The sequence below is a fragment of the Vigna unguiculata genome, chromosome 7, assembly GCF_004118075.2.
Source record: "Vigna unguiculata cultivar IT97K-499-35 chromosome 7, ASM411807v1, whole genome shotgun sequence".
NCBI classification, from domain to species: Eukaryota; Viridiplantae; Streptophyta; class Magnoliopsida; order Fabales; family Fabaceae; genus Vigna; species Vigna unguiculata.
In genome coordinates this window covers 14,112,384-14,135,441 of record NC_040285.1, presented here as the reverse complement: position 1 = coordinate 14,135,441, position 23,058 = coordinate 14,112,384, and the positions used below count along the sequence as shown (strand labels likewise).

Sequence of the window (23,058 nt, the reverse complement as noted above, 5' to 3'; positions counted from 1 at the left end):
ATAATATCAAGGGTCACAAATTCAAAATTTGTAAAGTTTGACATGATTAGAATTAACACATAAAATAATAGTAATAATAATTATCATAATAATAATTATCATTATAATAATAATAATAAGACAGAAATGAAGACTGATAAAATCAAATCATTCTTACGACAAAAATAACAATGTAAGATAGAATTGTAAATGAAAAACAGATTAGGAAGAACCTAGATTAAGACAAGGAGAACATTTTCCTCATAGATAAAAAGTTTTCACTAACCCTCAATTGGTTGGAGCATTGTGTTGATAACGTGTTATGAAATAAAACTAATAATAGAGAGAAGAATAGAGAATGGGAGAACATGGAGCAACTTTTATGTGTTTTATTACTAATAGAAAAAGTCTTATTTATAGATATAACATGTAATCCATAAAGAAAACAAATCAACTAGTTAATACAAATATTTACATAAAGCTAATGATTCATATGAGTAATTGTATCAAATCAACGGACAATCATTAATTCATAAAAATTTAAACCATAATTAGAAAAAAATAAATAATTTTTATTCTTTTGAAATGTCACTCTAATTTTCTAAAGACTTAAATATATATTTGGTCTCTATTTTTGTTGTTTTTATTTAATTTAGTCCCTATTTTCGTTTTGTATTCAATTAGGTCCTCATTTTCGTCAAATTGTGGTCAATTTGGTCTTTTTTACTAACGGTGTTTAAATAGTTAATATTTTTGAACAGTACATGTCACGTGTCAGCTCCTAATTTTTTTTGGTTTTTTAAAAAAACTTTCAAAATTTTTTAAAATTTTTTTAATTTCAAAAAAATTGTTCATGTGTCAAGTCACAATTGTACACGTGTCAATGCTAGTGTCACATGTTAGTTTGTGGTAGTTATATTTTTTTTTTTGTTCAATTTAGTCTCTATATTCGTTATTTTTGTTCAATTTAGTCTTAATTTTTGTTAAAATCAATTTTGTTCCTTTCAAATTGACACTAAAATTAATATCTTTTTTACAAATTATATTAATATTTTCTCTATATTTGAATTTGTTATTTTTTAAATTCAATTATAAATTATTAAATTTAATTATAAATTGAATAAAATTTTTATATTTAATTGTTAAATAGAATATAATTATTTAAAATATTATAAGAATATAATTATTAATTTTTTTTTCTAATACTTATATTCTAAAATAATTTTAAAATTGATATATAAAAATATTTTAAATATTCAAAATATTTTAGAAAAGTAAACTATTATTTGTAAAATTAATATTTAAATATAAAATATTTTAGATCTTAATATCTAAAAATACAATAAAAATATTAAATATTTTTAAATTTAAATGTGAATTTTATAAATGTTAATATATATTTTTTACATTTTAATAATTATATTTTAATAATATTTAAATAATTATATTCTATTTAACAATTGAATCTAATAATTATATTCAATTTATAATTAAATATTATAATTTATAGTCAAATTTAAAAAATAATTAATAATAATGTCAATTTTAAAAATTAAATGGTTCTATTTAAAAAAAATGGGACTAAATTAAACAAAAATAACGAATGTAGAGACTGAATTAAACAAAAATAACGAATATAAGAATTAAATTGAACAAAATGAAATAATACAACCACAAATTGACACGTGACACTAGTATTGACACATGACACAATTATGATTTGATACGTGGATAATTTTTTTAAAATTAAAAAAAATTAAAAAAATAAAAAAAAAAAACAGGAACTGATATGTATAGTTCAAAAATGTTAATTATTTAAACACAAGTAGTGAAAAGAACTAAATCGACTACAATTTGACAACAATGAAGACCTAATTGAACACAAAACAAAAATAAAGACCAAATTAAATAAAAACAAAAAAAATAAAGACCAAATGTATATTTAAACCTTTTCTAAATTAAAAGATATGATAAAAAAAAAAAAAAAACTGTTCTCCATTCATCCATGCGCAGGTAAGATAAAAGTCTCATAATAGGATCAATCACGACTGAATCAAAGATGCCAGCAGTGTCTAATATTGTGTTCTATTAGCTACAGAGCAAGGTTTCTTTATTATTTTAACATATCCCTTGAAATGTACCATTTGTATTTTTTTCTCTCTGGAGATGTCGAAGACAAGGTCAATGGGAGGTTGATTTGAAGATATAACCTGCCAACGATCAAAAAGTGCATAGAAGAAAACACTAGAAATAATAGATCCTACGACGTTTAAGTTCGGGACTCAACATGTATCTGGATTTTATTATCATAGTCAAACATGATCACGTATTCTACAGATTAGGAAAGGAAGATACAAAAGCCTTTCAGACCTTCTTTAAATAGTGAAATGAAATGGAGGAAGTACAAGCAAGACAGAAAAATGATTCAGGATCAAAATATCGAAAGAAACTTATGGCCAAGCATCTGGAGTGACTCTTTCACTGATGGTAGAACCAAATTGTGGGCCTCCTTTCCTATATGAGATAAGAAACTCAACGGGGTATCCCTTAAGCTTATGAGGAACAATTCCAAGATCATTGAAAGTCAAAGCTGCAAATTTCATCAAACAAAAGACATAAGAGACAGTTCTATAATGTCTTGGAATAAAAAAAGCAGACTTCGTGATTGAATTCAGGAACTTACCATTTTCTGAAACAACGGTATCTGTAGTTAAAGCCTGGATCTTATCTAGATTTAATATCTCAGGAGTAGGTAGCGGAAAGGGGACCTTGTTTAGTAATATTTCTCTTGGTGTTGCCAATGCCTGAAATCAATCATTGGATATAATGTTAGCATTTCACTTACAGATTTTAAAGACTATCACTTTGAACAAATCTTACGAACAATATTGCGCTGCTGCATGGATGATACCCTAGTTACATATATAAAATGGAACTAGATACATGAGAGAGATATCAAGTACAAGCAATAACCCACAAGATCAAATTAGGTTCATTGGTGGCTTTCCAATGGTAAGTAAACGTCGACAAATTAGAAGGGGGTTAACACACCTTTGCAATGGGGAAAGGCACCTTCACGTAACGAGGCCATTCTCGGATTGTTTCAAACATAAGCTCTGCCTGCAATTATCGCAGATTCAACATCATTCAGTAATCCCTTCACCCAAAACAAATAAGCACCTTTTATTTTTACCACGCATGAAATAGAAATATTATCAACAAATAAAGAAATAAAGTAATATAGTTTCCTTGTGTTTGCGACAAATTTGCGTCACTTTTTCTTAGTCTTGTAAATTAAAACTGTATTTTTAGTTCCCCAATTTCAGAAAAAATTTGGGTCACTTTTTCTTTCGACCTCCAAATTAAAGATTTTCTTTTAGTTCCTGTGTTTCAGAAAATGTAGTTCTTCGTTCGCCAATACTGATTGACGAGGTTACACTCGTCGCAATAACATATGTAACTGAAATAATAATGTAAAAATTCACTATTTTATATTTTTTTTACTAAAATGTCTTTTTTTTTATCCCTTAAATTAAGGTTAAAATTTTTAATTCTCAAATAATTTCTCTAGTCCCTAAAATTGAAAAAAAAGTTATTTAACATCTCTAATTCAAAACTAAATGTGAAACTTTTGTTTCATTTGACTTCAGGGATGGAAAATTGGAAAAAAAAATTTACCCACGCCTACGTCAACCTTCGTGTTTTGTATGAATAGGTTTAAGTACAACATGTTTTCTAACAATTTTAGAGAAATGTTTTACAACAAATTTAAATTTCCAAATTTAAAGTATCGGATCATGTTTTAAGATAAATTTGTTTATGATTTTAAACTCCCAAAATCTAGTGAAGCAAAAGGAAAAATTGAATCTAACACATTCTAGTCATACCATAAATACTATACTTTAATCCCAAAATAAAAAATTAAGTCAACACTTCATTCATCACAATTTGACAAAAGGTACAAAATAAGAAGGGAATCGTTGCGGTCCTAGTAGCAACCATTTAAAGTTACAACACAAGAGGGCAAAAAATAAGAGAAGATATTTCAAACACAGTTAAAATTGTCTTCCTCAAAATTAAACATGTTTTAAACTACGTCAACAAATTTTCAACGTCACCTCTGAAAAAAAAATTTCCAAGTTAAAGACTTATAAACTCACTTGAAATTTGGGGAATAATTTTATTCTAAATTCAAAGAACTGAATATTTTAAAATTTGAGAGACTAAAAAAAAGAAAAAAAGATACTTCAAACAAAGTTAACATTGTCTTTAACAAACTAAACTCGTGTTAGATGTGTCAGTAAATATTCAACATTAACTTTGAAAATCAAAATGAACTCTTTCCATATTAGAAAACTTAAAAATTCACTTTAAATTTGGGGGACTAAATAATCACTTTTAATATTTTGAAAATTGAGGGACTTATAATATCAATTTTACATTTGAAAGACTAAATAATCACTTTTAAATTTGGGAGACTGCAATAAAATTTGATAAAAATTTTAGGAAGTAAAAAAAAATTAAATTAAAAAGTGAATTTTCATGAATTATTTTAGTGGCATAGGTCATTACTAACGTTGATGTTACTAGCTACATCTGCAACGAGTGTAACACCGTTAGCGACGAGAAACAAAACAGAACATGCACAGTAAAGAGCCAGAGTAAGCAAATTTTAATTTGGAGGACTAAAAATAATAAGCCAATTTTGAAGGACTAAAATTATATTTAAGCCAAATATGAAATATAAAATAACAACAAATAAAGAGCTAGAGTAAGAGGTTACCAAGTCATGCACAGTAAAGATTTCTGGACCACCCAATTCATAAGTCTTTCCCATGCTAGTGCCGTCATCCTTCAAGACTGTAGTAAGTGCAGCAGCAACATCAACCACATAAACAGGCTGGATCCTGCAATAATTGCATTTCAGATGAAAATCAAATCAAATCAAATTCAACACTAACAGAACCACTAACGAAACAATTTTGCATTGTGGTAAGATTGAAGTTCAAAGTGATTGCTTGATAGGTTAATACATACTTTGTGCTCCCATTTCCAAACAATGGAATAAAGCCATACTTTTTCGCAAAATGAGCCCATGGGTTCAAAATCCGATCCTCTGTACCAATCATAACAGCCGGTTTCAAGATTGTGGCCTGTAGGGGTTAAGATTAGAATTCTGACATTAATGCTGGTAAAGCATGAAATTGCCCCCATATACAACATTCCAGTGCAAAGTAACCACATATTTCATCTTATGAAGTCAAATGTTTTTCACTTCGTGATTTACATGAAAACAAACAAGTACTTATAGGGTTGGGGTTTAGGGTTGCACTCAAACTGCAAACTTGCCCAACCCAATTACATTTAACTGGGTTAGGTTGATCATTGCGTTGGATTTAATCTAGTACAAACAATTATAATTGGATTGCGTAATGGGTTCATAAATTTCAAATGCAATGAACCTGACTAAACAATACATATATAATAAAAAATAATATTTAACTAATAATTTAATATTTAACCATATGAATATAATTTATATATGTCTTATAACTGTTGGTACCTTATAATTATAAAGAAACATTTGAAATATTTATTTTGAGATTTTTTCTTAATTAATGATCTCTTTCAAATTACTCAACCCGGTGACCTAACCCAATTAAATTTAACTGGACTTGGTAAAAAATTAGATTAAACTTGACCCAACTCAGGCTACTTACACTCCTATAACTGGTTATCATGTATACAATCCATCAATACTTACAGTGTGGATGTTAGAGGGAAATGAAGGGCAGAATTATTTTAATTTTACTGGTTTAACAATTTTCCAGGTAGGGGAAATAAATAAGCACAAATCCATCCCCACCTATCTGTCAGAACTTATAGTATGGCTACAATTCTTCCCTTCCTACATTTGTCACCCCTCAGGTAAAACTGAGGAATTTGGAGGGGGAAGTCGTTCATGATTTTTGGCCTTTGCGAACTAATTGTCCCAAAAATACATTTTACTTCTCATATCTATCATTACTAATTATAGTGTATAAAAGGATATATCTTTTTACTTAATACGTGGGATATTGATAAGAAAAACTTCAAAACCTTTCAAAGAATGCATCAATCAATTTTCCATTTACCATGCCGTTATATAATAATAGAAGCCAAAGAAAGACAGTCAAAAGTCAATACTTATAACTAATGTACTAGGGTGCTTAAAGAAATATATTGCCTCGCATCTTTGACTTCCATCATTCAGAATAATTTTTTTGCATTCTTTGAAGAACATCATCAATTAACTCCATCCACAAACCCATTAAAACAAGAATATGAACTTTTGAAATTGAATTTCTAGAAGTTTAATATACATGTGAAAATTGAGTCAACCATCCTTATTTATAAACATTCACAAATTGTGTAAGGTCCGACCCTTTTAATGCTTATGAAGAGAGAGCCACATTTTCAAATGACAAGGTTATATGAAAATTCAACATGAGAGGATTCATTCCCTAGACTTTCTTGTTTAGCCTCAATGTAAATGGATGGAATGAAAAGTTGATGCTCTTACCTATGATAAAGGAACTAGAAATAAATTAGTCCAGACAATGAGAAAACTAATTGTACCTCAGGTAATTCCCTTAAAACCACTTCCTCAGCAGCGGCTTTGGCTCTAAGCATCCTGGATGGAGATGATGGAGATGCGCCTAAACTAGAAACTTGGATAAATCTCAAGATACCACCATGCTCTCTGGAAATCTACAACAGCTCAAAGATCAACCATACAATTAATAAAATTAAAACACCAGGTCAAGTTATGATAGGAAACCACACTTTAAAATTATACAAATAAAAAAATTACACTAAGCCAAGCCTGGCAAGGCTCCATATATAATAGTTCATTTTATATGGACTAAATATGACAATTGTGTTATGCTTCAGAATCAAGACTCAAATCTAATCACTAAAATAGTTCATAAAACTTGCAAGAAGCTTCTGTGCCAACATGAACACCATTGAACATATAATTTCCTCAGGCAAGCTCTCATTACTCAACCTAACACACTGCACATCAATACAATTTTAAATCCACTGTAAAATTGTCCTGGAAGACTTGGTATTACAAAATTCAAGTTTTATGACAGATTCCAGTATCAGAGTATAAGGCAATGTTCAAAGATGACAAGTAAACACTGATCCAATATATCCCTCTATACACTCTACACAACTGCAGCCCCCCATTTTTCGGGGAGGTGGATAGAGAGACCAACTGGAATAGTTACAAAATGAGACTCAATATGCACTTTGAGACACGGGCACACAGAACAATTTAGACATGTCCTGCATTACTATTTGACAGAATCCATAATAAAAGATAAATACTTATGAAACTCTCCTGCTAAACTAGACATTTTGACTTTCTCTTTCACTTTTCTCTCAAAAATTCATGAACATCTTAAATTCTACACTTATTGTATTAATTGACAACAAGAGGATACAACTATCCATTTTCTTTTCAAGAACTAGAATGAGCTATTGTTACCGCAAATCAACATCAGTAAACAAGCATGAATGTAAAGTAAAATAGAAAAATATATGTTTTAATCAAGAGAGAATAATGAGCTAATGATTACTTCAATTGTTAACGTAGTTATATAGGATCATAGGCTGACAGAAAATGTAAAAGAGCATACCTTAGCAAGGTTCTCAGCCATGTGATAGTGCACCTCTTCAAAGCTGTAGTTTCTTGTCTCATAATCCCTTCCTGCCAGCAACGAAATCAGGAGGAACAAATATGTGATTAAGAAAAAAAGAAATCTTATAGAACAAGATATTGGAACGTTCAAAGAGACAAATTACAAGACGAGACGTATACCAATCAGATTGATAACAACGTTGGCCTTGGCCATCACTGCTTTTACTGAACTTTCATCCCTTGGATTGTATTTCATGGGTACAATCTGACATATTAATCACTGGAAGGTTAGCACAAATAGCGTAAGGAAATAATCCACACAAATAGAAGAATGAACTTTTCCATTCCAACCAAAAAGAATAAGAAGGCAAGAGAGAGCTCTACATGTATACAAACATTATCTTAACTACCTGTCCCAAATCCCCCATCAATTTGAGATGACGGGGACAATCTTCAGAGCCTCTGAAAGGAACTAGGACTTGAGATCCCATTTTAGCTGGATGAGGGGAATGATATCACCAAAAGGATCAACACAATACAGTTAAGAGAAAAAAGTTAAACCATAATAAAATTCATTACGCAATATTTATTCAAAGAAAAAATAAAAAATAAGCAACATGCTGATAAATTTTCTTAAAGAAAATGCAAATCCTAAAAATGTACATACCAAGTTGTTGGACAACATAACGACCTAAGAATCCCGTTGCCCCAAATACTGTAGCAATGATGCCACTGCAAAAATAATTTTTTTCAAGAATTATTTAAATTAAAAATTCCAAGCTAAAATAGAGAACTCAAACGGTAAGTAAATCAAGTAGAGAAGATCAAAAATAGATTCAGTCATCGAAAAAACCAAAAGAAAATTTTAATTTTCTGACAGATATACCTAATCCTTCAAGATCAATTAACTATAGTTCATACAGTATGACTCTTTCAAAATAAAATCCCTTTCTATCAAATCAGAATGACCAAAATAAACAGAGAGAATTCAGCCTTTAGAAGAACAGCCAACACCAGCCTCTAAACTGCAGACATACAGTAAAAATAGCTCAATACACAACAAACATCCATGACATGCCTTCCATGAGGATACAAGAACAAATGCCATAGGCCATGCCAAATAATGAATTAGTGATGCAAAATCAAGCTACAGTTACAGTTGAATTGTATCACACCATTCTTGCAATATTAACTTCAAACCAGTTCATCACTACATACTGTGTAACACTAACTTCATTTCTTGAAAACTGAAAACTCAAATAAATTTTCTATAGGTCAGGAACTTAATCCAATTTAGGAAAAAATTTTACCTAACCTTTGATACATAACATAAATCAAGAGGTGAAAATATCAGCTATTGTAAGTGTCTAAGTGAAGCAACATCAGCTCAAAATTAATAGTTAATGGAGAAAATTTAAGTTGTTAGTCCCGCTCCCGCTCCAGACCACAGCTTTAGTTTTACATTTCTTCTAGTGCAGTCCTGCACGGTCAAATCTAATCCCATAACATAAATCAAGTATGCGACATTGAACCCACAACCTAGAGACTACTGCTTCTATTCCAATATCAGGATTAAGTGAACGAGAATTCTCAAGCATCATCTATCATCTATTCCATACATTCTCAAACTGCAACAATAAATCCAGGACTCGTTTAGATCCCCACCAACCGAGAAGCACGTGTTCCCATGGAAGCAGATTCCCGTAGCAAAGCCCCCCACATCTCACTTGTATGCTCAGACCTTATTAAAAACAACCTAAACGAGTTTCGTTTTCCTTCAAATTCCCCCCCTATTAATTTATCTTTTCCTTCAAAATGTAGGTCCACAACCAAAAACAAGAAAAACCATTTAACCATATCACGAAAACAATAAAATTAAAATCCTAGAAATTTTGCAATAGTCTTAATTTTCGACACGAAAGCGAATAATGGGGCGCGAATGAGGCAAACCTGACAGACGATCGTCCACCAGTGCCCTTGCGAACGAGGTGACCCACGCCCTTGGGGGCGATGGTAGAAACATGACGCTGATGATCCGCTACATAATCTGAAAAACCAATAACGATTATATGAAAACGGATGAGTTAGAGCATAAAACAGAGATTATTGGGTAATGGAAGATTACAGTGATTGGAAATTGGATAGATAGCCCTGAACGATGTCGACGATTGGTGCCCTAAGCGCCTCGCAATGGTCTGCATCTTACCGTGCTCACACTCGCCCAATACGCAGGAGAAGGAACACTGATACAATTGGTACTGTGAATGGTGCACGCGAACGTTGAGATCTCCATCGCGCCTAATTTGGGCTCCATGTTATACTGAGCCCAAACTCGTTCTTCTTCAATGCCGTTGGGCTTTGACTGTGAAGCCACTTCATCTATTATCTATTATTACAAAGACAAATCATTTCTAACTGTTTTGTTATGAACACAATTTTTTTTTTCATTAACTATTTTTAAAATTTAAATAATCATTCCTAACAAAAACAAATCCCCTCGAATAATAAAAATTACCTATACTAAAATTATCAAAATTATTTATTTTTATAATTATCTTTTATAAAGACTATTTTATAATTTAATAATATTTTTCTTCAATAATTCTTTTGTAACGTGTAAGGTCCATTTAAATTCTGCCATAAAGTTTAAGGGCTTACCTTGGTCTATTGGACATAAAGTTGGTCCATAGGGTGCCAAAACCCCTAAACCAGCTCTAACTCCCCTCATTCTACACTTTTTAGAAAAATAGTTTCTCATGCCCTCTCCCTTTGCTGCTACGTGACCTCTGCTCAGGTTTGGCTCCCACTCTTCTTTGAGCTAGAAGAACCTCATTTTGTCCACGTAAGTTACTTCTCAAACCGTACCCTCTCTTTTTCTAAGCTCTATTTTCGTGATTTCCAATAGAGGTGCACTTTGATAACCTCGTTTTCAATTTATGCCATTGTTCCCAGCTTTTGGATTTGCTCTTAGAGTTGTTGTGTTCGTTGGCTTAGGTGTCAGAGTCTTTTGGCTAGCATTTTTCAGGTAAGGGAAGCTAGGGTTTCACATTTTAAGTTAATTTTGCTTGTTCTTGTTGTATTTCGTGCTCTTAATGATTGTGTAAAGCTTTTGATGGTATGAAAATAAGGTGTGTGTTGTTCTGGTTGAATACCTGATTTAAGCATGCATGAACGATGGAGGAACCTAGTGTTTTCGCCCAGGCGAGCGAGGCTCGCCCAAGCAAGAGTATCAGAAGTGCTCCTTGGAGTTTCGCGAGTTGTCGCTCAGGCGACGAGCTCCAGTTTTGAGCGAGAGTCCATCTAGCTTAGGCGAGGAGGTCTCGCCTCGCCTAAGCGAGAAAATGCAAAAGCCATTGTTCCCCTGTTCGAGTTCTCGCCTAGGCGAAAGGAGCTCGCCTAAGCGAGAGAACCTCTCTCGCTTGAGCGAGGGCTTCTAGCCTGAGCGAGAACTGGGCGAGGAAGTGCCCAGGTACTCTTTTCTCCTCTATTCTTGGTTGATAGTCACATGTTTGTTTGAATTACTCTGTTAAAGCATGATTTCGGTGATTATGCATGTATTAAATGGTTTATGGGCTGGGATTGATGAGTTTGGTATGATCTTTCTTATGGAACATGATTGGATGGTTGGTTATATACATTGGCATGAGATTGGTATGCATGATAACTTTATGTTTGATTGGTGAGACATGATTTTGGTATGGTTTATGACGTAATTCCATGACTCTCTTAGTGAAAGCTCATGGTGGTGCCTCATGGTCAAGACGTAATTTCATGACCCGTTTTGGTGAGAGCTCATGGTGGTGCCTCATGGTTAGGACGTAATTCCACGAAGGTTTTGTGGTGGTGCCTCATTATATAATTTAGTAAGGATTCAAGTAAAGATTGCATCTTGAAACTCTAAAGAGTTAGTGAGTTTCACGTAAAGCGTACTGACTCAAGTGGTGAGAGTAGTAGGAGGCCCTAGTCTTTGGCAGGATAATTTGAAGGCTAACCTTGTGCGTGGTAGGGTGAAACCCATTGGCAATGGCTCCGTAGAGCAATAGAGGCCACCACAAATGCAAACATCTAGTGAATCTGACTGATTATATGTATCCGAATAATTGAGTCTTAGAGTCTTGCATCGTCTGCTATCACATGTTTGGTTGATTTATGTATCTTTGACTTTTAAATTGAATGCAATCGTATGATAAAACCTTTTTCACTCTAGCTTACCCTTTTCTGTTTGTTTGCGTGTCTTATGTGTGATTTTCTCCTTTTGCGATGAACATCAATTTATTGATGTGAGCAGATGTGAGAACTCCTCGTGGTCATCAGGATGATGGAAACTCCGCTGCGTAGCTTATTTTGGGTCAGATCCTCTTACTCTGAGTCTTCTTTTAGGGTTGTGGCCTATGTTTTATCTTGCTCCTTGAGCATACATTTTGGATACTATTAAACTTTAATCCCATTTTGTAATGGAATCATGGTGTGCTTTAGTTTTTCTTTCCAAGTATTTCGGATAACTGTAATTTGTGACATATATACTCTGTGACTTTGATCTTTATATTATTCAACGTAATGTTTTATTTAATTAAATTTATTTATTAAATAGGATGTTACATAATGTAAAAAGAAAAATGGACACACTAATAGTATATAACATACATGTCTTACATGTAGGTTATTTCAAAATAAGCTATTTGTAAAGCCAAATTAATCCCTTTTATATTGTAACAATTTAATTTTAATGCTACCTTTAATCAATCATGATATTTTTGGAAAATATTATCTTTTCATTCACATAAATAAAATTATTTATAACTTTATTATAAGTAATTTTGTTATTTTGTTGATAGATTTTTTTATTACAAATATTGCTTTAAGTGAAAGGAATGCTTAAGTTTAAAAGTACATCCACTTAAAAAATAGAAGGTTAAAATACCTTTTTATGATAATTTTTGTTGAAATTATTTAATGTGATTTTCTTATTTATTTATTTTTTGTTTAAATTAAGTTACATTTTTTATTAAAATGATGCAATTTGTATAAACAGTATAAAAGATATGTCACGTATTAATCATAGTATTTTTTTTTCTCTTATTCTTTTTGTGTAGGTGTTAGGTTTGTGTTTGATGAGTGCGTATTTTTGCCCTCATTTAATGTTTAATTTTGGGTATTTTAATTGAATTTGTGTGCTTAAAGATTGATTTAATTGAGATTTCCTATAATTGGGTTTATTGAGCATGAGATACAAAAACATGTTAAAAATAGCTTTTTAGTTGCATAAATGTTCTTTGGATATTTTGAGGTGTGTTAGTGCAGCTGCAGCTAAGTTGAGCTCATGAAGGTGTGGAAATAAATTGATTAAAGCTTCATGACACCTTAAAGATAAATTCAAGAATAAGAAATTATCAAAAACACAAAAATCCAAGCCAAGCATTGCATGAAGACGGCAAGAAAAGCTTAAAAAAGTGAAGAAGTTTGGCTAAACCAAGAAGAGAGGAACAAAAAAAAAATTGGACCTTGCAGTTTTCTTTATCTTTATGATAGAAGATAATTTGGGAAAATATATCTTTAGATATTTTATTTGATATTTTTAAATAATTATCTTATTTAATTATATCATAAAATATTAAAAGATAATAACTACCAAATCTTTTTAGATATGACAAGATCTTCTTGAATATTTTTAGTTCCACAACAAACAAATATATCTTGAAGATGTTGAATTATTTAGAAGATAATTTAAGGAGATTGCAAATGGTTGATTTGGAAAATTAATACAAATACTAATTGGTGATAATTTATCATATATCTTTAATTAATTAATTAATTTAATTATATTAGATATTGATATTATCAACCAATTATATTTGTCAAATAGTCTATATCTCTCCAAATATTTTTAAATATTTATCTTTATATTTATTTTAAAGATATTTGAGAGGTTTTAGCAACAAAAAAGCCTAGTCCAATTCCTATATAAAGAGACCAAGGGAGAAGTAGAAAGAACAAGCTCGGGACTTCGAAGTTTTGGAACCCTTAGGGGTGCCTAATTTCGTTTCCTTTCTCTCTCTTTTCTTCTCTCTATTCTTCTTTTGTATTCCATGGATTGCTAAATTTCTTGGGTTGATTCCATTGTAATTTCATTATGGATTTTGAGGTTAGAATGAATTAATTTCTTTGTTCTTTTTATTATTGTTGAGGTTTTAATTCATCTATGTCTTTTATCTTTGAATCTTGTAAAAAGTAATGATTTTAAATCTATATTCATAATATGATCATATGAGTTCAAGGGTTTTTAAATTTAATTGAGACTTTACTTTGATTTTATTTAGAAACTTTCATGTGATTAAATAAGTTTTTACCAATAATTGAGACTGATAAGTTCAAATTTTTGCCCTCATTTAATATTTAAATTTGGGGATTTAATTGAATTTTCTGTGCTTAAAGATTGATTTAATTAGGATGTGTGATTATTGGATTTATTGAGTAAGTTTGGTAAAAGTGGCGTAAAAATTGATTTTAGTTGCATAAAATATTATTGGATATTCTAACGTTTGTTAATGCAGCTGGAATTTATTTTTGGTCAACTAATAGTGTGATTTTAAAATATTCAAAGTTACAAAATAAGTCCAAAATCAAGAAATTCTGAAAAAGAATAAATCAGGAGCTAAATGCACCCCCAGATTTTATTTGCACACTCCTTCCTCAAGTGGACCACAAAAACCTGTTCTGCACCCCCAGTTTTCACTAAGTTGCACCCCTCCTACCATTTAAACTCCACTCAACCAGATCATGCCATGTGGCAATCCCCACCTTTTAAAATTAGCCAACCATAAGCTGCCACGTGTCATAATCCTCCACTCACCCAATTGACCACTCAGATCTTGCCACGTCATCATCTCCTTCATCTCACTCATGAAACCCTAACCCTAATTTTCTTCTCTCCTTCCACCACCATGGCAGCCGCCGCCGCACCTCCTCACCTTGCCGGCCACCACTGCATCACCATCACACCATTGTCGGCGACGCACCAGCAGAAACAGCACCTGTTCGCGCCACCATCATCCTCAGCCATGGCAGCCACCACCATCTTCCTCCATTCGCACCGCCGTTTCCGACAACCATCGCAGCTCCGCGCACCACCACGCACCACCAGAGGAGAAGAGAAGCTGCAACCACCGTGAGTCCCGTTGCCGCCATTGCATACCACGCCGCAGAAAAGAAGATCTGAAACCTCGAATCCACCTTCAGATTCACGGCCACCGTGAGATCTTCACGTTCTCTGCACCTCGCGCATCTCTTCCTTCACGCAACAGCGCCGACGGCCACCGCGCATCAGCCCCCACGACGCACCTCTTCGTTCTCGCCTCCGCACAACCATGGCAGCAGCTTCCACACCACCACTGCACTTGCAACGCGTCGCGAGTTCTTCTTCCTTGTTCGCAACACCACCGCGCTGCGCCACCACGCCGGAAAACACTGCTGAACCACCATGGAAGCACCTGCAGGAATCACGAAGCCAACACGTCGGAGCAGCCGCGCCGTCAGCCGTCATTGCCATCTCCATCTCCATTGCATCTGCAGAAACCCTAATTCTGGAGAGAGAAAATGCACTGCCACGTGTCAGCATCTGATAGGCAGTCAACTGGTCAAACTCTGGTCAAACTGGTCAAACTCTGGTCAAATTCTGGTCAATTTTGTAAAAATGCTTAAATAAGAGGGGCAGAATTGGAAATTGGACAGGAATTAAGTTGCTAATTAATTAAATAAAAATAAAAGATTTTAGCAACTGACAGATAAAGCCCAAAGTCCAGTGGAAGCCTATATAAAGAGACTTAAGGGAGCAGAAGCGGGGAAGACTTACAATTTACGACTTACAGCTTAAACACTTAGAACTCTCTGGTTTTGGCAGATACCGTCTCCACCACATCTCTCATTCTCTCTTTTCTTTTCTTTTCTTTCCTTCATTTCATCATGTATTCCATCAAAGCCATGGAGGGCTAAGCTTTTAGGGTTGATTCCACTGTAATTTCTTAAATGGATTCTGAGGTTAGATGAATTTATATGTTTTGTTATTTTGATTATTGTTGTGGTTTTTGTTTATCTATGTCCTTTGCTTCTTAATCGAATAGAAAATAATGATTTTAAATCTACATGCATGCTAATCATATGAGTTAAAAGGTTTTTTAAATTAAATTGAGACTTTACTTTGATTTTGTTTAGAAACTTTCATATGATTAAATAAGTTTTTGCCAATAATTGAGACTTTAATTTGATTAGAGGTAATTACTTTAACTAAAATTAGTCAAGACTTTACTTTGATTAATTAAGTTTTCTATTTGGTAAAGAAACAAAGGAATAGATATGATTAGGCATAGTAAAATTAATTGAGACTGTACTTTGATTAAATTTACTATGGACAATCTAAACTATTCTCACTTTTAATTGAGACTGTACTTTGATTAAAAGTGAGGATGCCAACAAATGAATTGAGTCTTTACATTGATTTATTTGTAAATCAACAACAATAATTAATTTAACAATAATCTCTAGATAACCAATGAAGAATCTTATTTAGAAAAAGCAGTGGAATTGACCTATTTACTATTACTGTGTTTACAATCTTCCGTGTCATTTTCTTTGCATATCAAAACCCCCTATTTTTATAATTGCTAATTGCATTTTTAAGAATCAAATATTTGAGATCAATTCCGTATTCGTTGTGAGACGACTCAGGGTTATTTTAACCCTAACTATTTTGTTCACTACTAACTGGCAATACTGAAGTTGCTAAAGTAGTGGTAATTTGATCGCCTAACGACAGCGATATCAAATTTGGCGTTGTTGCCGGGGAGTACGGTTAGTATTTCTTTTTATTTTGATTCTGTTTTTATTTATTTTATTTTATTTTATTTTATTTGTTTATTTTTATTTTACGCATATACGTTTAATATAGTTTGTTATTTTGTAGTCTCTAGTTTTCTTTTAATATATTCCAAGCAAATTTCTATTTTTGTTTTGATTAAGAATTTCTTTTAAGAAATTTTTGAGACTAGTTTGGAAAACTCTGTCTAGGAAAGACTTGGTATTTAAGTTGTCCATTGTGACGCACCTCTCTTTCCTGGGAGTAGACCCAACGACATCTTAACTCATTTCTTTCTTGAAATCTTTCTCCAAAACAAGAATAGGAAAAAAAAAAACACACAGGGAAACACTTTCAGGTGGACTTGCATAGTGCATGACTCGGGCCAATCCGGGTCAATTTTATCAACTTGATTCAGAACTTGAAAGAAACTTGCGTAAATCACGTAGGAGACTTGAACTCAGGTGTTCTACTGAAGGAGCACCATCATCATCTAAACCTACCACTGAAAGTGTACCGCTAGAATCACCTCCGGTGATTAACATATCTTCTGATCCATCACCTGAACCAGAAATTCAAGAAGATGGAATGGAAGAAAGAACAATAAGAGAGTTGGCTTCACCGGATGCAGCAATTACACAAAACATGTGCATCCAATATCCAGATGGAGAATGTGAGCTTAAGTCTGGGTTAATCCATCTTTTACCCAAATTCCATGGATTAGCAGGAGAAGACCCGTACCATCATTTGAAGGAATTTCATGTTGTTTGTTCATCCATGAGACCTACAACAATGACAGAGGAACATATCAAGCTTAAGGCTTTTCCATTCTCATTACAAGATGTCGCTAAGAATTGGTTATACTGCCTTCCGCCAGGATCCATCAATACCTGGGAGACTCTGAAAAGATTATTTCTGGAAAAGTTTTTTCCAGCATCTAGAGTTGCTGCTATTCGCAAAGATATTTATGGGATAAGACAACAAGAAAGAGAAAGTCTTCACGAGTATTGGGAAAGATTCAAAAAGTTATGTGCTTCATGTCCTCATCACCAAATAAACGAGCATCTCCTCATTCAATACTTTTATGAGGGATTGAGTATCATGGATAGACAAATGATAGATGCTGCAAGTGGAGGGTCATTGGTGGACAAAACGCCAACAAATGCAAGACAATTGATTGAAACTATGGCGTTGAACCATCAACAATTTTCCACAAGGAGTAATTCTATAACTCTATTGAAGGGAACCCATGGAGTAGAAGCTTCATATGTTGCAGATCACAAGAAATTAGAAGGGAAGTTGGATGACTTAGCAGCCATGGTAAGGACCTTGACAGACTTACAGAAAAAGCCTATCCCTTCTACTTTATGTGGAATTTGTGCTTCTACTAATCATCCTACAGAGGCTTGTTCTATGTTAAAAGAGACAGGGACGTTAGACAATGAACAACCTCAGGCATATGCTGCAAACATCTATGGCAATAATAGACCACCTCGGCAGCAATACAACCATGATTTGTCCTCCAACAAGTACAACCCAGATTGGAAGGAATATCCCAGCCAGAAATGGGGAAATCAACAGCCTCAACACCAACAAGTCTATGTTCCACCTCAACAGAGGCAACAACCACAACCAGCGGCAACCTCTGGTGATTCAAACATGGAGGCAATGATGAAAATGATGGCTGACATGATGAAGGGACTAATCAATGAGTTGAAACAGACGATGGAAGCAACCAATCAAAACTTGCTGAACCAGATTGGACAAATGGCAAGTGAGTTAAATCAGATGAAGTCTCAACAAGGCTCAAGCAATTTGCCTGCACAAACTGTAATCAACCCGAGAAATGCAAGTGCTATTACTTTAAGATCGGGTAAGCAAATACAAGGCCTTGGGGATGCCCAAGAAGATGAAGATAAGGACAATGAAGTTGTACCTAATGATGAAAGAGGAAGATCAAATGAAGCAACACAAGCAAGATCTGAGATGCCTGCACCCAGTGATAACTCCAGGTTGGTATCCCCTAATACTTCCTCTGAAAATCCTTCTCCTTATTCTCCTCCTCCTCCCTATCCAAACTGTTTGAAACCAAAAACTAAAAAGATGGAGGAGTTAGACAAAGAAATCTTGAATACTTTCAAGAAAGTGGAGATAAACATTCCTTTGTTGGATGTTGTGAGACAAATTCCTAAATACGCCAAGTTTCTCAAAGAATTATGTACACATAAAAGGCGTATTATGGACAAAGAGGTAGTGAACATGGGAAGAAACGTCTCTAGCTTAATTAAGAAGCCTGCAGTCAGAATGCCGCAAAAGTGTAAGGATCCAGGTATGTTTTCTGTTCCCTGCATTATAGGTAGTACTAAGTTTGACAATGCTATGTTAGATTTAGGAGCTTCTATTAATGTAATACCTTTATCTGTTTTTACTTCACTTCATCTTGGACCTCTTAAGTCTACTGGTGTGGTCATTCAATTGGCCAACCGTAGCACAGTTAACCCTGCAGGTGTGCTAGAAGATGTGCTTGTCCGTGTGGACAAGTTAATTTTTCCTGCAGATTTCTACATCTTGGATATGAAGGATGATGAAGGAATGAGTTCAACCACAATCATCTTGGGAAGACCATTCATGATGACAGCACGTACCAAGATAGACGTGCATGCAGGATCCTTGACTATGGAGATAGGAGATGAGAAGGTGCAGTTCAACGTGCTAGAAGCCATGAAGCACCCAATTGAAGACCATTCTTTGTTTTGTATTGATTTATTGAGTAATGTAGTGAACAATTATGCTTTTGGACTTTTGGACACTTTATCTAGTTTTTCTTCTTCTTTGGATTTTTCTTTTTCGAATGTTTCAGGCTCAATTTTAGACGAAAGAGAAAATTGCAAAACAGGTGATGTTGAGGACGCGGTGTCACTATTTGATACCTCTGTGGCGTCCAAGTGTGGTGCTGAGGTGGCTGAAATTACCTTAGGCAATAAAATGTTACCATCTGTGGAACAGCCACCCACTTTGGAGTTGAAACGTTTACCATCTCATTTGAAATATGTTTATCTTGAGAGGGATGGGAAACTCCCTGTTATTATATCTGCCTTGCTTACTGACGAGCAGGAACAAAAGCTATTGCAGGTTATCAAAGATCACAAGCGAGCAATAGGCTGGACTTTGGCAGATATTCCTGGTATTAGTCCTTCTTTCTGCATGCACAAAATACTCTTGGAGGAGGATGCTAAGCCAGTGAGGCAACCTCAGAGGAGACTGAATCCTCAGCTGATGGAGGTTGTGAAGAAAGAAGTCACCAAGTTGCTACAAGCAGGTATTATATATCCCATTTCTGACAGCACTTGGGTGAGTCCTGTACATGTGGTCCCCAAGAAATCTGGGATCACCGTGGTCAAGAATGAGAAGAACGAGTTGATTCCTACTCGTATTCAGAATAGCTGGAGGGTCTGTATTGATTATAGAAGACTAAACCAGGCCACCAGGAAGGACCACTTTCCTTTACCATTCATGGACCAGATGTTAGATCGATTGGCAGGTAAGTCTCATTACTGTTTTCTTGATGGATTCTCTGGGTATTTTCAGATTTGTATTGCCCCAGAGGATCAACATAAGACTACTTTTACTTGTCCATTCGGTACATATGCTTATAGAAAAATGCCATTTGGCCTTTGCAATGCTCCTGGAACATTTCAGCGATGTATGATGAGTATTTTTACAGATTTGTTGGAGCATTGTATTGAGGTTTTTATGGATGATTTTAGTGTATATGGTTCATCTTTTGATCATTGCTTGTCTAATCTTGCTAGAGTCTTGGAGAGATGTGAAGAAACTAACCTTGTTCTAAATTTTGAAAAATGTCATTTTATGGTGGAACAAGGTATAGTTTTAGGTCACATTGTTTCCAAGAATGGTATATCTGTAGATCCTGCTAAAATTGATATTATTTCACAATTGCCTTACCCCTCTTCTGTGAAAGAGGTTCGATCTTTTCTTGGACATGCAGGATTTTACAGGAGGTTTATCAAGGACTTCAGCAAGATAGCCAACCCTCTCTCCAACTTGTTGCAAAAGGATGTAGTATTTGACTTTGGAGAGAGGTGCAAAGATGCATTTGATACATTGAAAAAGGCGCTTACCACCACTCCTATCATCCAGCCACCTGACTGGACATTACCATTCGAGTTGATGTGTGATGCATCAAACTTTGCAGTAGGAGCGGTGCTTGCACAAAAAGAGGGGAAGCTATCACATGTGATATATTATGCTTCCAGAACGTTGGACACAGCGCAGGCTAACTACACCACGATTGAGAAGGAATTATTGGCTGTTGTGTTTGCCTTGGACAAATTCAGACCGTATATACTTGGTTCCAAGGTAATTGTTTATACTGATCATGCAGCATTAAAATTCCTCCTGAAGAAAGCAGATTCGAAACCAAGGTTGATCAGATGGATGCTACTGCTCCAAGAGTTTGACATTGAGATTCTAGACAAAAGTGGAGCACATAACTTGGTAGCCGATCATCTTAGCAGGATTGAAAATGGAGAAGATAACATTCCTATTAAGGATGACTTTCCTGATGAAGTCCTCCTAGCATTGACTGCTGTGAAAGGTATGTTTCCTGAACCTTGGTTTGCTGACATTGTTAATTATTTGGTTGTTTCTGCTATTCCTCCTTCCTTCTCCAAATATGAAAGAATCAAGCTAAAAAGTGAGGCAAAGTACTATATCTGGGAAGACCCAATCTTATGGCGCATTGGTAGTGACCAAGTCATAAGGAGGTGTGTTCCAGATATCGAGATACCTCATGTGCTTGAGTTCTGTCATTCATCACCTTTTGATGGACATTATGGCACACAATGAACAGGTAGGAAGGTGTTGGATTGTGGATTATATTGGCCTACTATTTTTAAAGATGCACAGAGGGTATATGAAAATTGTGAGCAGTGCCAAAGGGCAGCCAGATCCATTACAAGAAGGGATGAAATGCCTCAACAACCCATGCTATATTGTGAGGTATTTGATATTTGGGGTATTGATTTTATGGGTCATTTTCCTCCTTCTTTTGGGTTTTCTTATATTTTGCTTGCTGTAGACTATGTCTCCAAATGGGTGGAAGCCATAGCTACAAGGACTAATGATTCTCGAGTTGTTATGAGTTTTGTCAGGTCTAACATTTTCTGCAGATTTGGGATACCACGAGCCATCATCAGTGACCAGGGGACTCATTTCTGTAATAGGCTACTTGAGAACATGTTGAAGAAGTATGGGGTGACACATCGCATTGCTACACCATATCACCCCCAAACCAATGGACAAGCAGAGATCTCTAACAGAGAGATTAAAAAGATACTAGAGAAAGTAGTGAAGCCTAGTCGAAAGGATTGGGCCACAAGATTGGATGAAGCACTTTGGGCACACAGGACAGCCTACAAAACACCTATAGGTATGTCACATTTCAGGGTGGTTTTTGGAAAGGCTTGTCATCTACCTGTGGAGATTGAACATCGAGCCTATTGGGCCGTGAAAGCATGCAACTTGGATTTGGAAAAAGCAGGAAATTAGCGAAAGCTTCAGTTGCAAGAACTAGAGGAGATTAGGCTAGCAGCCTATGAAAATTCAAAGTTCTACAAAGAGAAAACCAAGAAGTTCCATGACCAAAAGCTTGTGGCTAGAAAGGATTTCAAGGTAGGCCAAAAGGTGTTACTATACAAATCCAAGCTTGGTCACATGAGTGGTAAGTTGCGCTCTACTTGGGAAGGACCATACATTGTTACAGAAGTCTTCCCTTATGGAGCAGTGGAGATCAAGGAAGAATCTTCAGCAAGAACTTTTAAAGTTAATGGGCATCGTCTTCGGATATTCAATGAAAATCAAGATATGCTGAATAAGACGATGGATGGGATGAACTTGACTTCTCCCTCATACCTTCCACCTTGAGGAGGTAAGTACACTTCATACTTTTTCTTTGCATTTTATACATATTGAATACATTGAGGACAATGCATGGATAAAGTGTGGGGGTGTGGGGAGATTTTCCCCCTTTTCTGTTTTTGTTTTCTATTTGTTTTGTTTTTCCCTTTCTAATTTTCTTTTCTGCTTGTTTTTATTTAAAAAAAAAGTTTCTGTTTTCAATAAAACATATTGACATTGGATTTTTGGATTTGATTCACTAATTGGAACGGTCATAATTCTGGGAAAATAAGAGTCATGTGCTATGAATGGATTGTTTCTGTGATTTACTGATTGAGTTGATTTGAGAGTTTCTGGAATAAATCTTTTGTGAAAGAGTTTTTGACCTTGTGAGTTTTGAGCTTTATTGTAAGGATGAACTGCCATGTGTCATTCCTATTTTTCTTGTGTGATTTGCTCATGTCTTGTTGGTACTCAAATGTTTAGCTTGATTCTGTTGTTTTGCATCTTAGGTGAACATGCATGATTTGATATGACTGAGGCATTTCTTGTTTTTAGCTACTTGGCCAAATAAGCCTAACCATGACATTGATCCATTGGTAGCCCCTTGAGCTTAAACCTCTTT

The 23,058-nt window shown here is 34.4% G+C and overlaps 1 protein-coding gene across 1 annotated transcript; it reads right to left on the bottom strand.

The window, feature by feature from the left end:
- Positions 1 to 2,247: 2,247 nt before the first annotated feature.
- On the bottom strand, positions 2,248 to 9,984 carry LOC114189676 (NADH dehydrogenase [ubiquinone] 1 alpha subcomplex subunit 9, mitochondrial). The gene is made up of 12 exons (XM_028078310.1): positions 9,792 to 9,984; positions 9,617 to 9,713; positions 8,334 to 8,398; positions 8,077 to 8,162; positions 7,847 to 7,931; positions 7,665 to 7,735; positions 6,598 to 6,729; positions 5,017 to 5,132; positions 4,763 to 4,886; positions 3,031 to 3,099; positions 2,663 to 2,783; positions 2,248 to 2,569 (listed from the first exon to the last, which is right to left on the bottom strand). The coding sequence occupies exons 1-12, from the start codon at positions 9,865 to 9,867 to the stop codon at positions 2,430 to 2,432; spliced, it is 1,182 nt and encodes a 393-aa protein (XP_027934111.1). The 5' UTR covers positions 9,868 to 9,984; the 3' UTR covers positions 2,248 to 2,429.
- Positions 9,985 to 23,058: the final 13,074 nt, after the last annotated feature.